Here is a 24,632-nt window from a genome sequence, read left to right as displayed (position 1 = left end):
AGCCTCATCTCCATACAAAACCAGAGTAATAGCCTAAATAAACTAAACTAAACACACACTAAGTTTGAACAAACAATGATGAAATGAAGATTATGATTGTACTGTTTATATGACATAGTAGTTATGGGTAAGAAAAATCCACTAAATTACAAAGTCAAGTCCCCAGCATAAAGATCGTTGAAGCAACCCCACGTATACTAAGAACATACTCCTCTTCAAAGACTGAGAGCACCAGTTGTATTATTGGCCGCTTCTGGAAAGAAAGGTAAGGTCAAAAAGGATGGGTAAAGCAAGCAAAACCGTTATACTTCTTTCAAAGAAATACCACCTACATGAACGAGCTAACAAAGAAACTCTAGTGCCACTTCCTGAACAACAATGAATTACTAATCATGAGAGCAGCATATTCTTCACCTTGGAATGAAATGGCAGCAAGTGGGACAACATGTATCAAATACAGTTTCCCTGCTCTAACGCTTGCGCCTCCTCTTCAGAGCTGTTGTTACTCCATGAATCTCAGTCTTCCTATTATGCTTCTTTTGCTGATCCCTGATCTCCCTGGTGGCCAAATCCTCTTTATCCTCAAGAAAAAGGGTTAGTTTCAAATGCTAGAAGTGAGAGATAGAGAGGAAGTAATGTAGATCATTATCTTCCAGGCAGAGAAGGAAGGTCTTCCATTGTTCTGAATCCCTTAACATATATGTTGCCATATTTGTTGTTAACTCAAAAGAAACATCTGTAATAGTATCACTGTGGTAAGAACATGAGAAAGGGTTGATTTTCCAATTTTGATGGGCTCAGGAAGACAACATATGCAATGGAAGAAACAGTTACGAGAGTACTTATGATCCCTGATGTACAACAGAAGTTTTCATATCACAGAGCAGATGAACCAACACACTGCTGAAGAGACGAAAGCACAGGAGTCAGATATTTTCAGATGCCAGGGGCTAGAGAATGGGGAGCCTACAGCAGACAGGGGGTTATATAAGACACAGACCTAGCACTAGTTTATGGTAATAAATTTGACTCGAAAGGCTGAGGGAGCTGAGTCTCTTTAGCTTGGAGAAGAGGAGACTGAGGGGTGACCTCATTAATGTTTACAGATATATAAAGGGTGAGTGTCATGAGGATGGAGGCAGGCTCTTCTTGGTGACAACCAATGATAGGACATAGGGTAATGGGTTCAAATGGGAACACAAAAGTTTCCACTTAAATCTGAGAAGAAACTTCTTCTCAGTGAGGGTGACAGAGCACTGGAACAGGCTGCCCAGGGAGGTTGTGGAGTCTCCTACTCTGGAGGCATTCAAGACCCGCCTGGACGCCTTCCTATGTAACCTCATCTGGCTGTTCCTGCTCCGGCAGGGGGACTGGACTAGATGATCTTTTGAGGTACCTTCCAATCCCTAACATTCTGTGATTCTGTGAACTGTAAATCCACTCAGTAATGGCAAAGTGATATTTAGAAATGAGGTACCACCCTAAAGATTAGCTGTTTAGATTTCCTTCAAAGTACTTCCTTATGTAGACCTAACTTTACGGGAACAGCAGCCAAAAACTGAGTATAGAACTTCATTTGAAGAATTAAAACCAAACAAGAAAAATCTACTCAATATATACAGAAGATACTTAAAGTCATCTCATAACAAAGGTAACTTGTTTTCTTAAGCCTGAAGACTGGGAATAAAGAACAAAGGCTTTTAGAAGACGACAAGCAAGTCATATTTAAATTCTGACAGATTTTTTTTTTTAATTTTTTCGTAGCTGACCAGAGAATTGCCAGGCACAGGACCGGAGTTTCAAGAGTTCACCTGACACATACCAAAATCATAATGTAGCTAACAATGTAGCTTTTTAATGGTTCCCCTGGCTTTTCCTCGAATAAAGGAAAATGTACAGTCCACATTATAAATGAATCTACAGAAGTAACGTGTGCTGTACATTCGAAGGCTGAGAATTTACAGACCTACATCACATGAGCTTTCCTGAAGGCTGCACAGCGACCAGGCAGGCTGCGCCATGAGGAGCGGGGAGCCATTTTGGTAACAGAACACAATGTGTGCTACACTGAGCTATAGAAAAGATTTTTAAAATATCAAACAAAGCACAGAGGAGACTTTTGAGGGTGCACTAAGGAGTGACCTTTTAAAGTACTCAAACATTGCTATTATTTTATTTTTAGCATTGATAACCAATTGCTTTCAGTAAGTTAAGCAAACAAAGAGGGATTTCAGTCCTCAGAAGAAAACAATCCATCAGTTGCAATCCAGAGCTCTTTTTGGTCCCTTGATAATCACTAGAAAGGAAGCCTCATGGTAATCCTCATCAGGCCATCCATGGACTACAGAGGGACTAGAGCCCAAGTGCTGGTTTCCATGGCACTGCCCTTTGTGGACATCCCCTCCATCACTGAAGGACCCTCACCCATCTGGGACAGGCTGTAGGAACATACTGGTTTGACAGGTTCAAATTATTCAAGGTCTGATAGCTGGTTAGTCACCTTCTACCATTTCTTGAAAACTAATTAGAGAAAGAACACACACAACCCCCCCACATTTAATATCACTTACATCACAGCCTCTATTTATCCTTCTTCGTATTCAGTTTTGTGTAAATGTTCTCGAATATTATGAAGTCCTTTTGAAAAATATTTTAAAAAATGCTTAAAACACCCTTTTCCATTCCCTCCTGCCACAACTCTAATATTCACAAACACATATTCTTCTTACAAGTTTTCACCCTTTTCCTACTCCAAGTCCAGAAAAAGTTTGAAAAAATACAGTACTGCAGAAGATTTTTAGAAATAATCTGGTATAGAGAGCTAAAATAAAAAATAAATGAACAGCATTTATATTTCTTGTATGCACAGCACATTCCCCCCTGCTTTCCTCAAATGTTTAAAGATGCATTGAGAACCAATAGCATCCTTCTTTGGGAAATAAAGTTTAAACTGGCTGAAAACTCAAACATGTTAACAGAAATTCATCCACATACTGCCTCAAACTGCAATAACCATTTTTCTGGTTTCTCTGTCTTGATGACACCCTCTTTTGAAGCAGGCACAAGACTTTTTAAATAAAGCAAATACGATCCCAAGAACAAAGCTAGAAGAAAGGGATATCTGCACTGTCATGCTTTTCGCGTGCCCTGAGACAAAAATGTGGCTGGGAAAATAAAAGATTTTTAAATATATGTAAAAGTGCTAAAAATAGCCTGAAAAGCAATAGATTATTTGTGCCTATTTAAGTGCATCGTACATGAAACCCCATTAAGTTGTGTACTTAGCTGTTAAAACATGGTCTGCATGATACAAACTCTCACTGTCTCAGCAGTGCACAATATTCAGCACCACGGGAGCCCTCAAATCTGGTGTCTTCAATTTCTTCCTCAGAGACAGACTGTTAAACCACTCAATATGTTTTTGAAGCAATTCAGCTTGGATTACTTGATGAACATAATATGTTTATTTAAAAATACTTTCTACAAACACCATTTTCATGAACATATTAACTGAAACCATTTTTTCCGCTCAAGTTGTACTGTGGGAATGTCACTGAGCCAACACACTTTCCTAACAACACTCACATGGAGATAATGTGACAAAATCCCTTCAGAGGGTTGGCATTGCAACTCTCATTCATGTTGAACTCCGACTTTCAAGGTACCTTTTAAGAAACTAGATGAACTATGCTTTCAGTCCCCTTCCTTACTATTATTTTATTTTTTTCTGAGACGTAGCATTTTTCCACTGACTAACGTTAATTCTTATTCATTTTGCATTCTTTAGTAAGTTAGGGACATTATAGTCCTTTTCTGTGAATAGAAAGTAAGTATTATTAAACAGGTTGTTCGTTAATTCTTCAAGAAAGAAATCCTTAGCATGTAATTATTTGGCAGTTTAAGACTTATGTTTAAATATTTTTCATGCCAATTCCAGGACATGCATCCTCCAAACATAAAAATTCAAGAAACCTACAGTGTTTTTTTCTTTTCTTTTTTAATAAACTCAACAACATTGCGTGCATACAGTTTCTGTATGAAATTATGTTGTTCTGTCAGATGGGACCCATAATGGCCTCATCCCTGCAGCAATCATTGTTAATATAAATCCCAAACAAATTTCTATACTGTTCCAATTTACTCCAAGATGCTATTTTCCGTCTTGTCAAAACAAGTGGAGATCAAAGGACCAAGATTTATAAGCTCAAAACTGACAAAATCAGTATTCTAAATATATATGGCAATAGAGAGTTGCTAAATCTCCTGAATCTTTTAAATTAAAAAATATTGCCCATTCTGATGAAATTGCTTACAATGACTACAAGTAAAGATGGTGGCCATTAAGTTTTATCGCAAGCACCTGAGGATCTGTTTCCATGCAATACAAAATGTTCCTTTATTCCCCTGAATTACTGACACTGGCAAATTAAAATGAAGTGGCTACATATGGCAGAAACAATCTTCACATTTACAAATATCCTGAAATATCACTAAATCATAAAAACGAAAGCTGTGGGTTATATATTATGAATGTTGCCTAATGCATTCCCAGCTCAGTTATTTCTAACAAATTTGTATACAATGGACAAAATTGGCCATTTATTCTCCAGCAGCAGCAGCTGGTTCTGGCACTGTGTATCATGTCCAAAATGAAGTTACAAGTCAGAAAAGCACAATTAACCTTTAAAATGCTGGAAGGAGGAAAATGAAAGGAGCACCTTTAAGTAAAAATATGTATTAGAAAAACAATGCTACTGGAACTCTCGGTATTCCCTTCAGTTTTAGAACTGCTTTGTAAAATACCCTGTTACAGAGAAGCAGTCGCTTAATGTGGAAATCAAAACAATCTAGACATTGTACAGTAGGAGCCAGGAACCTGCATCTGATTATTTTAACAGCTTGACTGATCCTGCATGTTATGGTAAATGAGGACAGCTGTTATATTACCTCTACTGAAATCGCATTACGATGAAGGAAAAAAACCCACAAGGACCTTTCACTGTACTAGGCTAAGATAAAGTATAAAAAATGGTTTCTTGTGTGCTCTTAATACTTTCATTATATTTTCCGAAGCAGGCCCAGTAACTGATAGTCCTTAAATGCTAATTATCATATGCATTTATTAAATCAACATAAAACCTTCAATATTATGCAACACTTCAACTGACAGGACTTAAAATATATTTCTAAATATCACATATTCATTCCTGCCTTCCAATAACCTTCAAGAATTAAAAAAAAAAAATCTTTTATGTAATATTAGAACGGCACTTCTCAATTTTAATGTTCATTCGGTTCACTTCGGCAGTATTTCATGGATGCAGCCTAAGGCTATAGGTAATGGAACATTACTCACTATGATAGCCAGATTTCTTCTGCATGGCAGTTACAGGGCAATCTTTATGAGCCAGAAGAAGCTGTTTCAGCTGTGCCACTTCATTTCTCAGCAGGGTGACTTCATTCTAAAGGAGAAGAAAGTTACGTACTTTACCAGGCTCAAACTACACACGTTTTGAAGGTAAGTATTAAGTTTTATAGGATTTTCAGTTGTTGCTTTAGGGGTAGATAAAATACAAGAAGTTTCCATTTGGTACATATTGCAAAAATGTATACATCTCTTTTGTCTCAGAATACTAAAATATTAGCTGAAATTTGGATAAATTTATTTTATGATTTTCTTAAACTAGGAAATGCTTTTTTGGAAAATACAACATGTTTTTCACTTTGCAGATGCAGAGTCTACATATAGTCCCATTCACATGATCCAGCTACTGTAAGACGCTTTTTCAAGGCTTTGTGATGAATTCTAACCAGAGTAAATTTACATTTAACTACCCACATTTTAACAGATGCCACAGACAACATTAAAAAAAGGTAAAAATAAAAATCTGCCAAAGCAGAATGATTTTTGCTGACTGTGTTTGTACCTGGACTTTGAAAAATAAAATAATTTTGTAAATGTCTGCTGATTTCCATACCAATTTCTCTTTGTTGACCATGCATAAACATGTTATATGAAGGAATAATTGATAACCATGACAAAATCCTGAAATGTCAGCTTATGTCACTAAAGCAGGGTGTAACCCAGGAGGTGGCACTGGCAGAATCTAGTGGCTGGGTTCATTTCCAGGCTGTGCCTTTCCACTGGTGGGTGACCTTGGGCAAGGTCATCTTACTTTGTGCTTCAGTTTCCCCATTTGTACAGTGGAGGCCAGTGACACCTTCCCTGTAAAGCAGTTTGATATCTACGGATGAGAAGCGCTACATAAGTGCGTTGTACGTGACAATCCAAATTAGGAACGGACCGGCATTTTGATAGATCCATTTGCACTTAAAATAGTAGAAAAATGTTTATGTAATTACAGAATGAAGTTGTCTGTAATGCTCTGTGACAGCCACAGCCATAGCTTGTCACAGTATATGCTTTTCATGGGTTAAATTCTTTTAAATATAAATCTTTTCCATTGACACTTGAAGTTACTTAAACTATAACAGCCTTGGAACATTAGTGTTATATACCACATGCATGACAGAATTGTTTGTTAAATACATGTGTTTATGCAGTTGAGAGTAAGTTAAAGAAAAAACAAAATTTGGAAATTTGGACTGCAAATAAAATTATGTGGAAAAAAAAGATCAAAAAGTCAATCTAGTTACAAGCTAGAAATAAGGCAATGCAGTCAGAAATGAATTAGAAGTAAAAGTATTCCAAAATAAGGAAAACAATTTTTAAAAACACAATTTATTAGGTTTAATTACACTAAGTAACATAGTTTATAAATACTGTAGCTAAAATATCATAGTTTTAAAATTAAAGCTCCTCTGTGACCTCTCTGTGACCTAAGAAACAAAAAATTTCTAGCCTTTATACTTGCAAAATCCTCTTGAACTATTGAAGACTACTTTTCTATTCATCCATTTTATTGTGCCAAATACCTCTTTTAGAAACTTTTTTTTAGAAACAGGAGCTGAAAGAAAGCCAAAATCTGATTTTATGAATGTTTCTAATGAAAGAAAAATGTGATTGCAAACACAAAGTTGTCATAAAAAAAACCCCAAACCACAAAGTCTCTACCAGCTGACATTCCATGTCCTGAAATCTAGGGCTGTGCAGAAATGACACTACTTGTGCCTCAGCTCCCAGTCTCCTCTTAGCTCACCATGTTATTTACTGAGGAAGCACAGCTCTGGATGCCAAGCAGGCAGCTGCACAGAACTGACATAGCTGGGGGAGAAAAGAAAGTGCTGATGTAGTTTTGAGACACTTCTTGATAAGCTACAGACGCAGCAATGTCCAAGAATATGAAACATACTTCTATAAGTTTAAAAGAACTTTGGCAAAATAAGTGATCAAATCAGTAAAAGGTTTTCAGAAATTTTCTACCCTCATGTCGCACATTTTAAGGAAGAATTTTACACACAAACAGCACATAAGTATGAAGTCACTGTGCATTAGTGTAAGTAAAACTAATGTCAATGAAAAATTTTTGAAAAAGCAGTTTATAGATTGATGTCAGCTGTATTATAAACACTAAGAATTTTGCTAACAGAAATAGAATAAATATGTTACATTAAGCAGACTTGAAAAAAAAATGCAACAGCATTCCTGTACTAAAGTTGAGGTATTATCATCAAATGCATAGCTATTACAGAAATGTTAATAACATGAACACTATTTGCCAACAGTACTATATGTAATATACAAATCATTCCTGAAAGTAGAATAGAGTTACATCTGCCAGATATATGGTACATGGAGTGTCACAGAAAGGCAATCATTTACATATTACCAGTAAGAACTACTTCAAGAACCAGCTCTTATACACATTGCAGTTTTCTTATCACGTATGTGACAACAGCAAGTCTTTCCATCTCATTCAAAATATGTTAATGTGGTGGTCTTTATGGAAAACAGGCTAACAAGAATAAACACATGGTACTTGGTACAGTATGCGGTGTACAATATATTCTGTATCTGCTTATTTCTTCCTAGGTCCAAAATGCGTATCTAATAGTGGGACCAGATGAATCCTTACTCAGCAAGGCATGGGACAATATTTGTGAGGTATTATTTACCAAAACTATCACCAGAGACAGGTAGATGTGACTTACAGGGATAGAGGACTGTCTGTAGCTGAGTTAAAAGACTGCTAGTCCTCTTTCTTTTTAGATAACTTCAACAAGATACCCCTTTATGGACAAGAACACGTGCTTATGGGTGTTTCTCTCATAATTTAGCCTTCCTGAAGCAGCTTCTGCAGTATTTGTACAAACTGCCACTTGATGGCTGAACCTTTAAAACATGCAATGACATCATGAAGAAGACAGGCCGTTGTTCTACTAATACACTGCCCTCTAAGATTATTAAAGCAACAGGGACCAAATAGAGACCATATCATGAACTCTGGTGTCTGATCCTGCAATATGATTGAGTGACCACTGGGGACGCACTGTCAATACCTCCTCAGCACATTATAGAGCACATCATACCCCGCAGTGCTGTGCAAGGCACAGAGGCAACACAATGTGGCGTATAAAATTTAAGATCAATAAACAAGTCAACATATTAGTAGAAAACACAGTCCACAAAAATCAAGCAGTAAATAAACTTTAAAAGGTTGGAAGCAAGAAAAAAAAACCTTACACAGCAGGGCCTATAGTAGACAGCCAAGCTAACCTAAATACGTTACTGGCATGATGTAATAGATGGACATCTTCCCTTACGCAACAATTTGAAAAATAATGCTTAAAAAGGAAATTACATTCAATCATCTAAAAGAAGAAAGTAGACAGAAGTTAATCTGCAAAAAGCTGAAAACTACTGAACAAAATATACATCAACAAAGTAAACCTCTTCAAAATCTCTGTGTACTGTTATAGAGAGCTCCAGTCTCAAAAATCTTGACATTGACTTTAGAAGTTTTGACACAGACATTACAAGAAAGCTACTAATTCTGTTGAAAGAAGTCAGAATTGTACTGTGAAGCAATACAATGTAGCCATTTTGGTATTAAACTACTTTTGGAAACCTGACATCTCAGTAAATTCAGATGAGCAGGTCACTTAGATACTAAACAAAATATGAACTACTAAACCCTAAGACTCAGTCTGTAAAACTGTACTAAGGCAAAACTCCAAACTTAGTAAATTTACTATTAAATATAAAGTAAGTAATAATGGGTCATTATTGCCCACTATGCTGATCAGCTGTGTTAGCCTGTCAAGTGAAGAATTATTATGGAAATATAGGATTGATTAATGTTTCCACATAAAGTACAGTTTAATTATTTCTCTGACATTCAATTTTCTTTACAAGTCATTCTGTTCTTCACAGTTAACGGTTTTGCTTTTGGCAAATCAAAAGAAAATTCTTTTTCTTGAATTCAGTATTACCAAGTTAACTCTTTGAAATCTGGAAGTCTTTTGGTTATGGTAGGTAGATTGGTTTTGGTTATAAAAATTGGTATGTGTAAGTTAAGACAGTTCACATAATAACAAAATTACTGTCATTAAGAAAACTGATATATAGCCAATATTTTTTGTCGTTTTTCTTCCTGTAGTTCTACCTTCACTTATTTCTTTGATTATTTAAGCCGTAGTGTTACAAACCATTTTGTAATTAATGGATTTACAGTGAGGACTGTGACTGCATTAAAGGAACTTGTTTAAAGACAGAACAGGTATGAGACGATCGTACATTTGCAAGAAATTTAACTAATGCTGGTGCAGTGTCATGATTCTTGGAACACAGGTAACGATGCCACGTTGCGTGCTTAGGTAAGAATTTCTTAGACTTTACGGTCTGGGATGCTGGGTATTTTTAAAGACGTGAACATGAAGATGACTGACATGCTGTAGCTTTGATTACATGATAAAAAGCAATCTCAACATGCCCTGCTTTCCTGTTGATAAAGCTGGGACATTTTCTTTACCTTATCTTATCTTTATTCTTTAAACTTTAAGAGTTTTAATAGGAAGGAAAGTGAACAGCTCTGATGGAATAACAGGAAATGAAACTTTAAAATATCAAAATAATTTGCACTGCATTTTCTAAATGAATGCATTTAGGAAACTGTATCATTTTTTCCTTTCTGCAATTCTCAAAATAGAGCTTTTAGGCTTTGTATTTTGAAACAATACTTTGTGCCAATTCTCCTGTGCTGCTGGAAAACATTAAGAAAATATGCTTTAACATTTAATAGTAATTTAAACGAGAGAGTCATGGATTTTTGTACAGGGGGAAAAGTGTCCACATGACAGCTTTCCAACAACTGATGACCTCAGATGAAGTGTAAAAATGACTGGCAACATACACTGGACTACCCTCTTGCAGTGCACAGCCTCACTGCAGGACTGACACGCTGGGTGAAATCTGCTCTGCCACTGCCTGTGCTGTACCTGTGTGGGGACAAAAGAGGCCTCAGTCCCAGTGACGCCAAGCTGGCACCTTGCACGAGCACTACATTCACTTTAAAGGAAAAAGAAAAGTGACGTTAAAAAGAAATTAAACCAAATCCTATTTAAGTAACCCATGCTGCGATACAAATTATTGAGCAAAATGTTTTTAAGGTAAGGCTATTACTTTGATGATAAGGCTTTATTCCAATACATCTTGTCATCCTTGTTTAGTATCAGTCTGAAAGTTATTTAAAATGGACAAAGGACAAAAGGACATCTTGAAATCTGAGTATTCTCTTATAATCTTATTTTAACAGTATATGCAATTAATGCCGAATTTTCAATTCTGACCTGAGCCACCAGTTACAAAACCATTTCTATTTCAGATTTCATGCGACATTTGAGTTTCATTGATCCATGATCACTGTCTAAGAACTGAAACGCTTATATATGTTTACTCGAAATAAGAAGGATACCTGTAACTGGCCATTTAGTGAGCTCAGGTCCTCAGCCTTCTTCTCCAATGACTGCACCCAGACTTTCCGTTTCTGCCGGCATCTGGAAGCAGCAGCCCGGTTTCGCTCCAGGAACTTTCTTCTCTTCTCGTCAGGGTCTTCATTAGCGGCTCTTCTTCGCCGACCACCTGTATTTGGTGTTTGTGGCGTAGGCTGAGCTGGTGATGCCTGAAAACAGTAAAAAGTGTTAAAGTTATCAGTATAAAACTACCAATGACTTCAGCTACACACCTTGAGAAGAGCATTCACAACATTTCTAAATACGTTGTTACATTTCTTCTGTGGAAAGCCATATTTCACTGCATTTACATTCCTTACTAAGTTGCATTAACATGTAACATTTCAATCATGACTCTAGCTTTGCTTTAAAATTGCATTAAAAGAAGCCACTCACTTCAAAGAGTTAAATTTATATGATATTTACATTTGGAAATTGAATAAAGCCTGGAAGCAATACTTCTTTGGACAGACTCTCAGACATTCTTAAGCCAATGCGGATGGCACAAGGTAAACTTTAGAAAACTCTTTCACCCAAAATAGCTTTAAAAAGCTACGCTCAGCAGGAAATACATTTTCTAGTTTTGATCCTTCCCACAAACCTAGGCACAACTCAAATACTACACAATTGCTCATGCCTAATATACAGAAGTCTTTTGACAAGTGCTGTCAGTGCTGATACCTGCTGATCCCTGGATCTCCAGATAGCAATTTCCTAGTTGTTGATATGTTCTCCACCACTGCATCCCAATTTCCCTTATATCCACCCACATATTATTACAAGATCAAAATATTTCAATATTTTAAATTATGCATTATACCCCTTTCATAGTGGTATACAGACTCTGGGCAAAGGTCTAATAAATTATGATATGAATACAATGGATCTTAAACTCCTTTCAAGTGATAGGATAGACAGAATATAACTGTCTCCATGACATGTTCTCTGGTGCAGCTGCACATTCAGTCTAGCACAGTAAGGAAGTTTTATTTTTAAATTAAAAACTGCAAACGTGTATCAGTTGGCATATTGATTTGGCATAAATTCTAGACAGCTAGTAACAAAAAACCTGGGAACTCAAATCAGACTTCTAGGAATGAAACACTTGCAATTTTTTTTCTTTAAATCCTAATTATAAAGTAACCACAAAATAACCAAACAGCAAGCTTTAAATCTTGAAAATTCTCCTATGTGATATTATGAAAATATTCTTTTTAAAAACCCAATGTCGTATGGGAGAACAGCAGATTGTTTTACAATGGGTGACTTTTTTCCTCTTTTTGTTCCAAAGGTATTTGTTTTGATACATTATTTGACTTCACTGGCCCATTCAAGAATCAGAGGGCTCTCACTGCAGATACAGGTCCTTCTGCACTCAAGAATGCAGCTTTTATAAAACTGGCATTATGCTATGCTATGCTGAGAATATTCTTTGAGATTTTTAAAAGCATTCTGAAAACACATTCCAACATGTTTTTTGGTTGTTTTTTGTTGGTGGTGATTTTTTTTTTTTGGTTGGGTTTTTTGTTTGTTTGTTTTTGTATTTTTTAAGCAGAACAGCAGCAATCCTCCAGGATTCACCCATGGAAGTATCTCTTTCCTCCAGCAGCCCTCCTGCTTGCAGTTTGACACAAGAGTTCTTGTCCTTTATTCCCCTGTTTTCACCTATCACATCCCAAAGGGACAGCACAGCTTTCCTAAACTCAGAGCCCCACTCTGGGTACCCGGGATCACTCAGGAACTTCATCATGCAGCTGAAACTCTTCTTGGGGCAGCCCAGTACAGACACTTCAAGCAAATTAATATAGGTGTGATACCCCATGCAGTTATAAAAATTCTTAAGTGTTTATGATCTAAAATATTAAACGTAATATAAATAAAACATAAAAGCACTTCTTTTTTCCAAATATATATTAACCAGTTGTACAATTTCCAGTTACCACAGAATGTCCTGCTAATGCACTCTGGTAATCAGGAGGACTCAGTTTTAATTTTGAGAAGGTAGACTGTACCTATTTTGAAGTTACCATCATAGTTAACACATATTAGAAACATTTAAGAACATGTAAAAACTATAAACATTTTACTGCTATAGAACTACTGATTCCAAGAGGAGTCTGTAGCTCATGTTACTCTATTTTACAAATCAAGAAAAGAGGAAGAAAGCTTTTTTTTTGCATAATGAAGGGGCAGGAAGTGCACGTTCACTCTGTTCTCATACCGGTGTTTCAGTTGTTGAAGTTGCAGGTTGCTGTAGTGATTGTGGTCGTGGTTCCTCTGACTGACTCCTGACCAACCCACTTGAATGTCCCTTGGCAGTATCTCCATTTGTTACCTGAGGGTGCTGCTGGGTCAGGGCTGCTTTCAATCTCTGCAAGCAGAACAAAAAAAAAAAAAAAAAAGAGGGGAAAAAAAAAAGGAAATATTCTATCATGCTAACTTGAGGAGCTGTTAATGATTTATATTAGAAGTTTTTTCGATTTTGGAAACAGCAACTCCAACTCAAAATAGCTGTTTCTTTTTATAGGCTTTAAACAGTGATCTAAGCATATACCTACTAATAGGTGACAATTCCTTGCAAGCATGACAATAGCAATGAGGTTCTACACAGGATCTCAGAAAGAGGGATGGTAAGGTGTCTGGAGAGGGAACAGAAAGCCTCCTTCATGATGAACTGTGCCCACAGAAGGATGACTTGAAGGCCATGAACAAACGGCTGCTGAGGCTGCTATTGCATGAGGCACAGAGCAGAAAGAAAACAACCACACGAGGCAAAAGAGGTGAAGCACAGCACACTTCTTTCCATTTAAAAAAAATTCTTGTGTTCTCTCTCCATCTTGAAATAGTTTGTTATGACTCCACTTCTTCATGGTCTTTACAAATACTCACCTCTACAATCCATCCTATGAGTAATTACTATACAAAAGCCAAGGTCTTTGCTGAAACATCTCAGAAATGCACAAAACAATAACATGCTTCAGGCTGTATGTAAAGATCAGCATATAGAAATATGCAAAGTAACTCTCATGGCATGCTATTTTACACTAAAAAAATATTAAAATGTTTGAAGTTCTTTTATTGCACACAGCCACTACGAACAGTAATTTCAAATTTCAGCTGTATATTATACATTCAAGAATTACTGACAACTTGATAGTGTTTTAAAGCATTTATTGACTACCTTTTGAAAATTATTTCACTCAACTTTTGGTGGATTCTAAAATTATAATAGATAAGATATTCTGTTTACAACAAATTCTTAATCAGAAGTGATAATATACCAACTTTCACTAGATACAACTGCTGGTAATTCCAGATAATTTCTTAAAATTTCATTAATACTGTGTAATTTATCAGGAAATTTTCTACGTGAGTTAAGAATCTACCTTACTAGACAAATGGTATTAAGACTGTTTTTCTACTGAGCACTGGATTTTTAAAGAATCTAATACAAGTTTAAGAAAAGAACGATTGACTTAATACATGACAGTTTGTGAAAGCTCTGGCAACTTGTATCATCATATTTTGGAACATGAACAAAGTATTGCCCAAGTACTCATATTAACAGACTGTCTTAAAAATGCTGGAGCCAGGCTGCATTTGGCCAGCTCAAAATAAGCAGAAGACTCTGCACCAATATATGTAGATATTATCTATAAACTGCAATATCCAATGTCTCTCAATAACTCAGTCATTGGACTATAGGGACAGTGTGATGACAGGCTTCCTGGATCCTGTTTTACAATTAGAGCAGCAGATTGCAGATTACCTCTGTCAGAACTGCAGAAAATCTTCAGGTCTGCAATATGGCAAGTTATCTCAACTACCAGATCCATAGACTTGGCTGTAGCATCTCACCAGCAGAGATCCTGCTTAAGGACTACAAAATGAACCAAGAAACACCAACGTTCCTCTGCTGCCTTGCTCTTACGGAATATTTAACCAGTGCCATCTGTATTAAGTCTCCTCTGTAGTGACTGCTCTAGATTGGATGTAATGGCACATATCACTGCAAATAAGGACCATTAAAGGGTACATAAAAATTTGGTGTTAATGAAGTTCTGTTCCCCATCTCATTTTTGTGTCAACTTTCTAAGTTTCCTGGAATGAAGGTGCTTTCAGAAAAGTACACAAGGCAAATTTACAGTAATTTCCACAGTGCTCAGCTCTAACAACAAGAATCTAGGACAGCTGCAGGCAACAGGGCAGGATGACAAAAATTTTTAGGATAACATGCCTTAAATCTTATGTACAGTACTCTGAAAACCCTAAACCCTTCAGTTCTTGTTTTAACTCCTCCTTTACAGCATTAGAACAAACTCAGGAATCAATCTGTACCTTCCTAATTCACCTTGGAAAAACAAGTAACAAAAAAAAAAAAATGCCAATCCCTGTAACCAGCTAAACAAGCACAGAAAAACTCAAGTGTTTTCTAATTGTCTAACTAAAATTACTAGAACCAAACTCCATGATCTAATTACAGCAACTGAAAGGTTGATAAGATGATTTCAACACCAAGCCCCTTTAAATTCTAACTAATCCAGATCATTAAATGGTAACATTTTCTAAGGTACCACCAGGACTACCAGGGAGACACGTCACTTCCCAATCTGGCCATAGGGTCTGACCTACTCTGCTTGTGACTGCAGGAGCAAATCTTGATGTCAGCATCTTCCACAAAAATACTCCAAATCAGACTCTATGAACTCCTGGAAATGCTTGGTAGTGTTTGTCTAAAGTCGGTTACTTAAAGTTTCACTGGCATACCCATTTCCTTAGTGAAAGAGGGAAGGAGAGCTCAAGTTCAGAAGTTGTGGGAGGTAAAAGTAATATGGGTTTGCTTTTTTTTTTCCAATGTGCACATAAGGCAAGTAATTGTTATTATTGTCCAACTCCATTCTTTCTACTTCTGCACTTCTGTGTTAAAGAAATATCTGAAAAGTTAACCTAAAAAAAAAAGAAGTTCATACTATTAAAGTTATGTATTTTACATCTAATTTGAAAATAGCAGTAGAAAGTGAAGGAAATAGCACAATCCCATCTACACTATAAACAGTCTATCACCAAGCACAAGAGGATTGCAGTCAAAGTAAGACTTAGCCTTCCCTATTGTCATGTTAACAAACTTTATAATTTTGTAGATTTATAAGTAAATAAACTCATTTTGAAAATTACATTGTTAAATGTAATGCTATAGAAACAGAAATAGAAAATATTGGTTTTAGCTTTATATTACAGAGTTTAAAAGCTGAAATTCAAATAGTTACAGTTAAAATTATGCACAAATGCAGAAACATTGTGACAATCTGGCGGCTATCTACAGATTTTTCAGGAGGACGTAATCCAGCTCACGTATTTTAAAAGTTTCATATTTTAGAAGGTAACACTGGAGTAAAATACTATATGGATGTCATGCTTCCTGTGAGCAGTGAGACAGTTCCCCCAAATACGATGAGAATCAGAGTTTTTAAAATCAAGTGTATGGAAACAAATATTAGAATAAATGTATATAAACACTATCATGTGGGGAAACCTCATGACAACCAAGGTCTTTTTTATACTATTTGGTTATTAGAGACAAACTAAAATTGGTATTTTCAAATAGCTTAATAGCTTTTAAAGTCTTTATTAGCAAGGTTTTACTGTTCATGTATACCCTTGAAAACAAATCCTCACTGCATCTGTCAAAATTTGGTAGGACTACATCATTCCGTCAAGAGCTCACAGAAACAAGATAATATTCTCCAGAAACAATTTGTGAAAAACTCAGATCCATTTTTCATATCTGCCACAAAAGCTCATCAGAGTAATAACCCTCCTTCTCCTGGGTGTTATCCTACCATCTGCTGCTCTATTACTTATCTTTATTTTGCAACTAATTAACAGCATAATCTTCTAAATTCAGCAAGTTAATTATCATTATTGTGGTCTTTGCAGCATCATCAGTCCTTATGAAGTCTTGTCTCTCCACCCCCAGAGAACATATGAAAATGAAGTAGGTTGTGAGAGGGTCTGTTTCTTTAGAGTAGGCTCATTAGGTGTTTGCTGATTAGCTCGGCACGCGGAGAGACAGGTCAGAGGAATTCTGCTGAGCGCAAGGTCCCATGCCGGGCTCCAGCAAGTTAATGTCGGCTCCTGAACATTTGCCAAGCTGCCCTCTGTCACTTCTCGGTAGAAACCTCCTGCAGAAAACCTACTGGCTGCCCACTGTGTGCAAGGTACTTCTCAGATTGTGACAAAAGGTTTTCTATGGGTAGGAGGAGATGGAGGGAAAGATTCAGTGTTAAAGGAGTTTTGAAGTTTGTTGGAAACTTCTGCAATCCATGCAGAAGGGTCTGGACATTAAGTTTGCATCCACAAGCTGTACACTTCAGAAAAATGATGCTTTGCATGTGAGCTCATGGCTCACATTTCATACACAGAAAACATGCAGTTACAATCTGCTCACTAAGAGATCAGAAGCAATTCTGTGATATTTAGAATCATGCATCCTTATCTTAGTGTGGAAGCATTTTTCTTTTTTTTTAAACATAGTTATTGCATCTACTTCTAAGCCTCTCTAAAGCACAAAAAACCTGACTTACGCATTGGATTTTACTTGAGTATATGGGAGTTAGTATCTTTACCATAACAGCAAATACAGTCATGTCAGAAAGACTGACAATTTATACTATTAAGTATGCCACAGAATCTGAAACTCATTTTCACTCCTCTTGAATGTCATTTGCAGTACAAGATAATTTTTAAAAGAACAGCAGTAAAAGACAGCTTGTGTCAGAATAAAATTTCTAGTCATATTTCACTGTAGTTGTACAAGAAGCAGGAGAAAAAAGATCCAAAAACGTTCAAAACTACAGTAGCAGTGCCTTTAACAGGTGTGAATGCAGCTTTGTTCACTACAATAACTTTAATATTGGAGAGTAAAATTAAAATGCAATCTAATTTCATGTAATTATCCCATAGCACTGAAACACGTAGCACTGTACATGTTTCAGTGCTGAAGTGGACACGTAAGACCGTGCTTAACACACTCTTCCACTAAGTTCCAGCTGTTTCAGTTGAGAACCTTCTCCAATAATGTCACTAATCATAAGGATTTGGCTCACTGCATAGCCAATTTTCAAATACTTGGCTCTCATGGCTTTTATATTTTTATTTTTCGTTTACATTTTTTTTTCCTCCTAGTCTTTATTCCTTGCAGCTAATATACATTTATCTATCTGCTATTTCATTCAGTGAAACTGTTCTCACATGCAACTGTCCTTCTGTGGAATTCCTGTGATCATTTAGTGTCAGGCAATTTTAATGGTAACCAGAGAAAAGAACATTTCAGCAAGGAAAGAACAGAGCTCTAGAAGTGATGTCTCAGTAACTCACTTCACATGAATAACCAAAACTGCCATGCTGAGGGAGTCTGACAGCTTCTGCCAGTTATTTTAAGCTTTAGCTTTTAGAAATCAAAATGTCCATTTGTTTTACTAAGGTTCATTCATGATTTCATGTGAAGAAATATATGATGCTCTACGTACAATTTGGTACAAACAACTCATAAGGAAACAACAGGCACTGATCAATACAGAATAAAATAATAAATTACAAATAAAATAAAGCAACAGCCAAGAAAATTCTAAAGACTTATAAAAATCCTGACTCCTGAGCCTTGATAGCTGAGAAGGGAACATCACAGCTTTGCCCCTTCCTCCAGCTTTCTGTCCAAAAGACACCACAAACCCTAGGCTGACAGATGTCACCCCAAAACGATGCAGAACTGTGGCTATGGGAGGCAAAAGGACACAGGAAGTGTTCCCAGTGTTCCGCTAACTTAAATGTACCAATAAATCAAAAAATTGCAGTATACTGTTTGTAGATGAAACATATACCATGATGAAACATACAATGTTCACTTATTAAGGTTAATTCAGTTTAACAGCTTATATTTCAACTTTAAATGGGAACTAGTAATGAAATAGAAAACAAACAAATAGCTGTAAAAGTAAGTATTAAGTCTTCTGTTGGCTTAACCAGGAACACAACTAGGAAAAATAAATCTGATTACCATAGCTTTGCAGAATTTAGTATCTAGTAAGCAAAATTATTTCTAGAGATACATGGAAAAGAAAGGATTTGGCAGTACAAAGAGTTTAATTTTAAAAATTAAATGAAACTTCACAGCTAATAAACCATCACATATCTGCCAACAATGCATCACATGGCATAGCGAGTCAGGCTTCCTGTTGGAAGCTTTTCTACATAAACATTAAGTTTCTCATTAAATTGCTTTTACCTTAGGAGTGGTAAGAAATTAAGTTTTTTATTTTTGAGAATAGGCACTATATAAAAGTAAATGAGCATAAGAAATTCCGATATTCTTGAATTCTGCTCATGCTTTATATTAAGCAATAAGAAAGGAAAAAAGTAACATTGCAAATGCCCTTTTTACAGTCTCATTAAAAAAAAAAGATAAGCAATCACTGAAGTGCATATATTAGCTAAATTCTAAGAAGACAAATGAGACTGTTAAATTTTAAGTCTAATGATCTTTGTTTTTCTTTGCATCTGAATGATTGCTTCTTCCAGCATGTGATCAAAGTCTTCACTACATAGATGTATTTCCTTCTCCCCTTAAAGTTTTGCAAGAGCAAACCACTCAGTAATATGCTTAAAAATCTATTTTCTTGCCCATCTAACAAATCATTTGGAACCACTTCCTCCTGGATTTCACAAAGCAGAATTCAGCACATGAGTCTCCTGACTCTAAGGAATGTGCAATTTCTGAGAAAACAGTTCTTGTTTCCACTTTCTTACATTCTTCTCTCCCAGATTTAAGATAAATTCATCTAATCAGAGACGGTTATATTTAAATATCTGCTTGGGTATTAAAGATTCCTTTTGTCATTCCTAGGGGGACAAGGATGCACAGAAACAGACTTTCTTCCTTTCTGTCCCTCTCTACACTATTTTAAGTCATTGTATTCCACAGAGGAGGAAAATGAAGGAAGACCTGACAGCATCAGGAAAAGTCAGTGCACTGGTGACCAGCTCTCCATATGAGCTCCAGTATTTGCCGAGTGTGGTCTGGTGTACCCATTGCACTGGAATCCAATTACTCCAGACAGCAGAATAATTAGTGTTCCCAGACTCACCATTTTTCATATTGTGACCCATAGGTCGAGAGAAACGAGTTATCAAAGGATGCTCACGGCATCCTCTCACTTATCAATACTGATATACACAAATACATTTTATCTAGTAGGTGTTCCTGATTCTTTTTTAGCATGAAGTAAGAGTCAGAAGAAGAACACTACTTCACAAGACAGATACTGTTTACAGAGGCATCTTGTAAATAAATAAATAGGCTAATTATTGTTTAATAACAGATTTTCTATTGCTTTCAAATGTTGGAACAAACAAATAAGACAGCAAAAACAGAAAAGCAACTACCTAATGTTGCAGAAAGTTTTTCAATAAATTGATCAATTCAAACTACCACCATAACTAATATTTAAAAGCAAACCAAACTTTCTTCTTCTTGTTTTACTTGTGATTTTCCCCAATAATCTCCAAAGCCCCCAAACTGCCACGAAACAGAAACAACCTCCGTGCAAAACTGTTGCCTGTCAATAACACACATCTCTTATTACAAAACTCTTGCCAAATGGACTATATTCAGTTGAGGTTCTGAAAACATTTTTAAGAAACCTTTTTATTTTCCTACTTTTTTCTAAGAAATATTATATCCTTTGGGAAGAAACATAGTCTGCTTCTCTGAAGGTGATGTTCACTGTTAGCATGCTACTAATCTTGTCTTTGCTCCAACTAACGTTTCCTGTCCTCCGATACAGGAGCAAGGAGTTTAGTATAAAATCTGCTTCATTTGAAAGAATGATTGAAAATAAGATCAAAATGACCATTAACAACAGAACTAACATAGGCTGGCATTTGAAATAACTGTAAAATAAACACAGCTGTTATTTTTCTGTTTTTATTGAACTTGTACTTGCAGAACTTTGACTAACAAAGAAAACTAAAGCTGTTTTTAAAAAGCAATAGAATTTAATTAATTTCTCAAGTTATTCTTCTTGAGGAATAATGGAGTTTTTCACTTACCAATTTAGCCTCAGACTGCACTGGCTGTGGGGAGGAAGGCCCTGGGATTCCTGGGATACTAGGCACCATGGTGACAGGTCTAACAAGCTGACCAGATAAAGTATAAAAATGAAGAAAACCTGAGTATGTTATCAAAATAGAGAGCATACGACAGCACTACCCTCTGAAGCCAAAACAGCTATCAAGCTGCTTAAAACTAAGTTCTGTGCTGCACTTAAGCAAATTTGCTCCACTTTCAAATTAATATAGCATCATGCTTACTTACTGGAACTGCAGCAGGGACATGCACATTAGAATTTGTGATAGATGCAGGAATAGCAACAGGCATGGTTTGTCCATTAGGAAGATGTAACAGCACAGGAAAAGGACCTGGAACTGGACTGAAAAAGGAATGAACTATATAAAATAAAACTTATCCAGAGAACAAGTTTACACATTATTTTAAATTGGTTTGTTTGTTTACAGTTGCAATGTAATATTTATTTGGAGATCAAAAATATGAACTTAGTGATGTGGAAGACATGGAATTATACTTCCCATGTAGTGAAAGTTGTATGTTTCATATGTAGTGAAGCACCACATTACACCAAAGCACCTCAAATTTGTACCTTAACTGCATAAACAGTAAATGAAAGTAAACAAAACATTTTCAAATTCTGTAAGAAAACATTTTACTTTATGATTTACATAACTTACACTATTGGTCTGTTAGAGGATGGAGCCTGGGTAATAACAGTACTGGATGTTGGTGATGGTATTGCCTGCTGAATAATAACACTTGAGTCAGAACTCGTAAGGAGTACGTTAGGAACCTGCAGTGACGCTGGACGAACTATTGTCGATGTTGGCTGTGCGGTCTGCTGCAGTGACGCTTCCTGAGGAAAAACAAAGATTAAATAAAACTGTGTTAAACAAACACAGTTTGATGGAACAAATCAGAATAACACCCTTTGGATGAATCATTTAAACCAAAGTGAAATTATTCCCACAACAGTGATTTAAGTTTTATAACAAACCTTGGCTCCATTTATGCTAAGACTACTATTACATATAATTGAGTTTGGATCAGGTATTAAGTTGTTCTTTGTTTTGTTTTGGTTTTGTTTTCTGTTGTTTTGTTTGTTTGTTTGTTTATTTTGCAAGACTCATGGTGCTATCAGCACCATCATATCTGCCCACATGCTGAATAAGGAAAACACTTTTTGGTATTCTTATGTACATTTCAGGTTCAGTCCACTGTTTCAGATTTAAACAACAGAAATAAGACTTTTATGGTTCAGTAAAAAGGAAAAGAAACATTTTTTTGTTAAGTCTTTATTCCTTACCCATATACATCTCTTTACTAGAGTGTAACTAAGTTAAAAATATTTGGACTACTACATTCATAGTTTTGCAAAATATATCTGTATCCAGATGCAGTAGAAATGATTTGAGCACAGCAATTAAATTTCCTTAGTTGCAAGTAAATAGTAGACAGAATTGACTATAGTTCTTAGCTTAGCAATCAGGCATAGTATATTATCAATTAGAATGTAGTAGCCATATTGCTTCTCAGAAAATCCTTGATATAGTCAGATGTCAGATTTACTTCTGGACAGGATTTTTCCAACTTATTTATTCTTTTGACACTAGCTACTGCAACCAATGGCACATAAAACTGCGCTCTTAAGACCAGCACACTTCAGTTGCTCCACTCTTAAACTGTAATTCAAAAAGAACATCTCACACCTGTGTCATATAGGCTACATTGATTACTATTTGCTCTGAATAAAGCTTTAAGTAGTGAGGTCTCAGCTGTTTTACAGATTGCTTTTCTTTTTATACATCAATTGCAAAATTTGTGCACTCCTCTGAGCACTTCACAGAACTGCAAGTGGGCTGGCAAACTGTGGGCTTTAAAAAAGAAAGGACTTTAGATTATGACATTTCCTCCCTTCAAAACCTCAGAGTCTAGATTTGTCATCAGGGCTCATCAGTTTGTTCAGGTTTGTCCCCAAGGGACCTAAAAGTCTCTTTACAGTGAATGAGAGTTTATCAAGAATAACAGTGAGCTGTATTGAGGAAAGCAAGAATTTTTCCTTAAGTATCAATTTGTGGTGTTTATAAGTTTATAAGATTTGAATATAGTACCTAGAGTTACAGATGAGCATTCAGTTAGAAGAAAGAAAACCATACAGTATGAAATTGCAGAAACAGAAAAAAATTGGGTAGAGTTGACTAATAAATATTCTTAGGACAGGATTATATACTTCTTTGCAAACAAGGAACTCGACATAACAGCTATACAGATCTTATTCAAAGAGCCACAGGGAAACATAGAGGAGACTGAACTGCTTGACTGTGGGAAATTAGAGGAAGGCATCAGGGGAGCATACCTGACCTGCTAACCTTTGGGCAATGTTTAATTCTGAAATTAATATTATGTCATTATTCACTGCTTCAGCTTCACCCTTTCCTGCCTGCTGTTTGTCACTATTACCTGTCTCTTTACTGGACCAAGGAGCCACCAAAAGTCCATTCCCATCATAAGGATCTGACACAGAACACGCACGTTTGCCCCTAACATCAAAAGAGCAGTAAGAGCTGACCCTTGTTCTTCCTTTCAACTGAAATATCTTCATGCATGACAACCACATATATATATATATACAGGTATCAACATATAAAAATAAAACCATAGGCACACCAGGCTGATAGGCGATAATAACTGGTCGAAGCATTGCACTAATGAAGTATAAAACTGTCTTGCACATACGTTAACACGCTGTAATCATTTAAGGCTGCTGAAATATATTCAGCCAATTAAGTAGTTACAGTGGCATATGTGTTTTAAAACAAGCTACACCCTGAAAATAAAGCTTTCCCTCCTTCAATACATTTACAGAAGGAGAATATAAAAAATCTAACTGGGAAAACAGCAACACTCTGCTCACATTTCTCAAGTTCTGCAGGCCACATTCACCAGCAGCAGCACACTCCAAGCAGCACCCTCATCCTTGCTCAGCTTGTCTCTACAATCAGACATCAGAACAGCATTGAGCAGCGGCAGCTTTTCACTTCAGCACTGTTACAGTGACAAAACTGAAATTACATCATGAATGAAATAAGTTTATAAGCACTGCCAAACATTGAGATATAATTTTCACTTATAATGGTGCTAACGAGATACTGAACCACTACTCTACATTAATATTATCTCCTGCCAAAATTAGAGTACTTAGAATCAGTACTCGCAGTGGGGGCAGGGGGGAACAAAACAAAACACCAAAACAACAACAACAGAAAACCAAACAAAAAAACCCACAGCAAACTAACCTCTGAAGTAAAGAAGAAATTAAATAAAGAAGACTTAAAATTTGGACCACGATTGGCTTAATCTAAGCAGCTTTTTACATGAATTCCTTTAAACTACTTTTACTATTTTTAACTACATGATTTCCTTGATTACCTATGTTTACCCACCCCTGTTAAATAATAAAACTCAGCAAAGCTTTGTAAAAGCAAACCTGAATTGAAACTCATACATTTCTGTCAGACACTTAAGGCTTTTCTCACTGTGGTGCCTGCAGGCAGGTTAAGAGAAGGGGGGCAAGTTGAAACCAGAGAGGTTCCGT

At 36.2% G+C, this 24,632-nt stretch overlaps 1 protein-coding gene across 6 annotated transcripts in view; it reads right to left on the bottom strand.

Moving 5' to 3' along the window:
- The window catches only part of ATF2 (activating transcription factor 2), a 44,801-nt gene that overhangs the window by 3,904 nt on the left and 16,265 nt on the right, over nucleotides 1-24,632 (bottom strand). For 5 of the 6 annotated variants that reach the window (XM_082057343.1, XM_082057345.1, XM_082057344.1 and 2 more), the window contains 6 exons: nucleotides 21,715-21,893; nucleotides 21,284-21,398; nucleotides 21,019-21,105; nucleotides 13,133-13,282; nucleotides 10,875-11,081; nucleotides 5,357-5,462 (listed from right to left, as the gene is read on the bottom strand). In XM_082057343.1, the coding sequence (XP_081913469.1) occupies nucleotides 5,357-5,462; nucleotides 10,875-11,081; nucleotides 13,133-13,282; nucleotides 21,019-21,105; nucleotides 21,284-21,398; nucleotides 21,715-21,893 (844 nt within the window). The remainder of the gene's footprint in view (nucleotides 1-5,356; nucleotides 5,463-10,874; nucleotides 11,082-13,132; nucleotides 13,283-21,018; nucleotides 21,106-21,283; nucleotides 21,399-21,714; nucleotides 21,894-24,632) is intronic. The other variant, XM_082057348.1, reaches the window with a different exon arrangement.

This window comes from Streptopelia decaocto (genome assembly GCF_964273445.1).
Source record: "Streptopelia decaocto genome assembly, chromosome: 6".
In the NCBI taxonomy this organism is placed as follows: domain Eukaryota; kingdom Metazoa; phylum Chordata; class Aves; order Columbiformes; family Columbidae; genus Streptopelia; species Streptopelia decaocto.
This window is presented reverse-complemented; position numbering and strand designations above follow the sequence as displayed.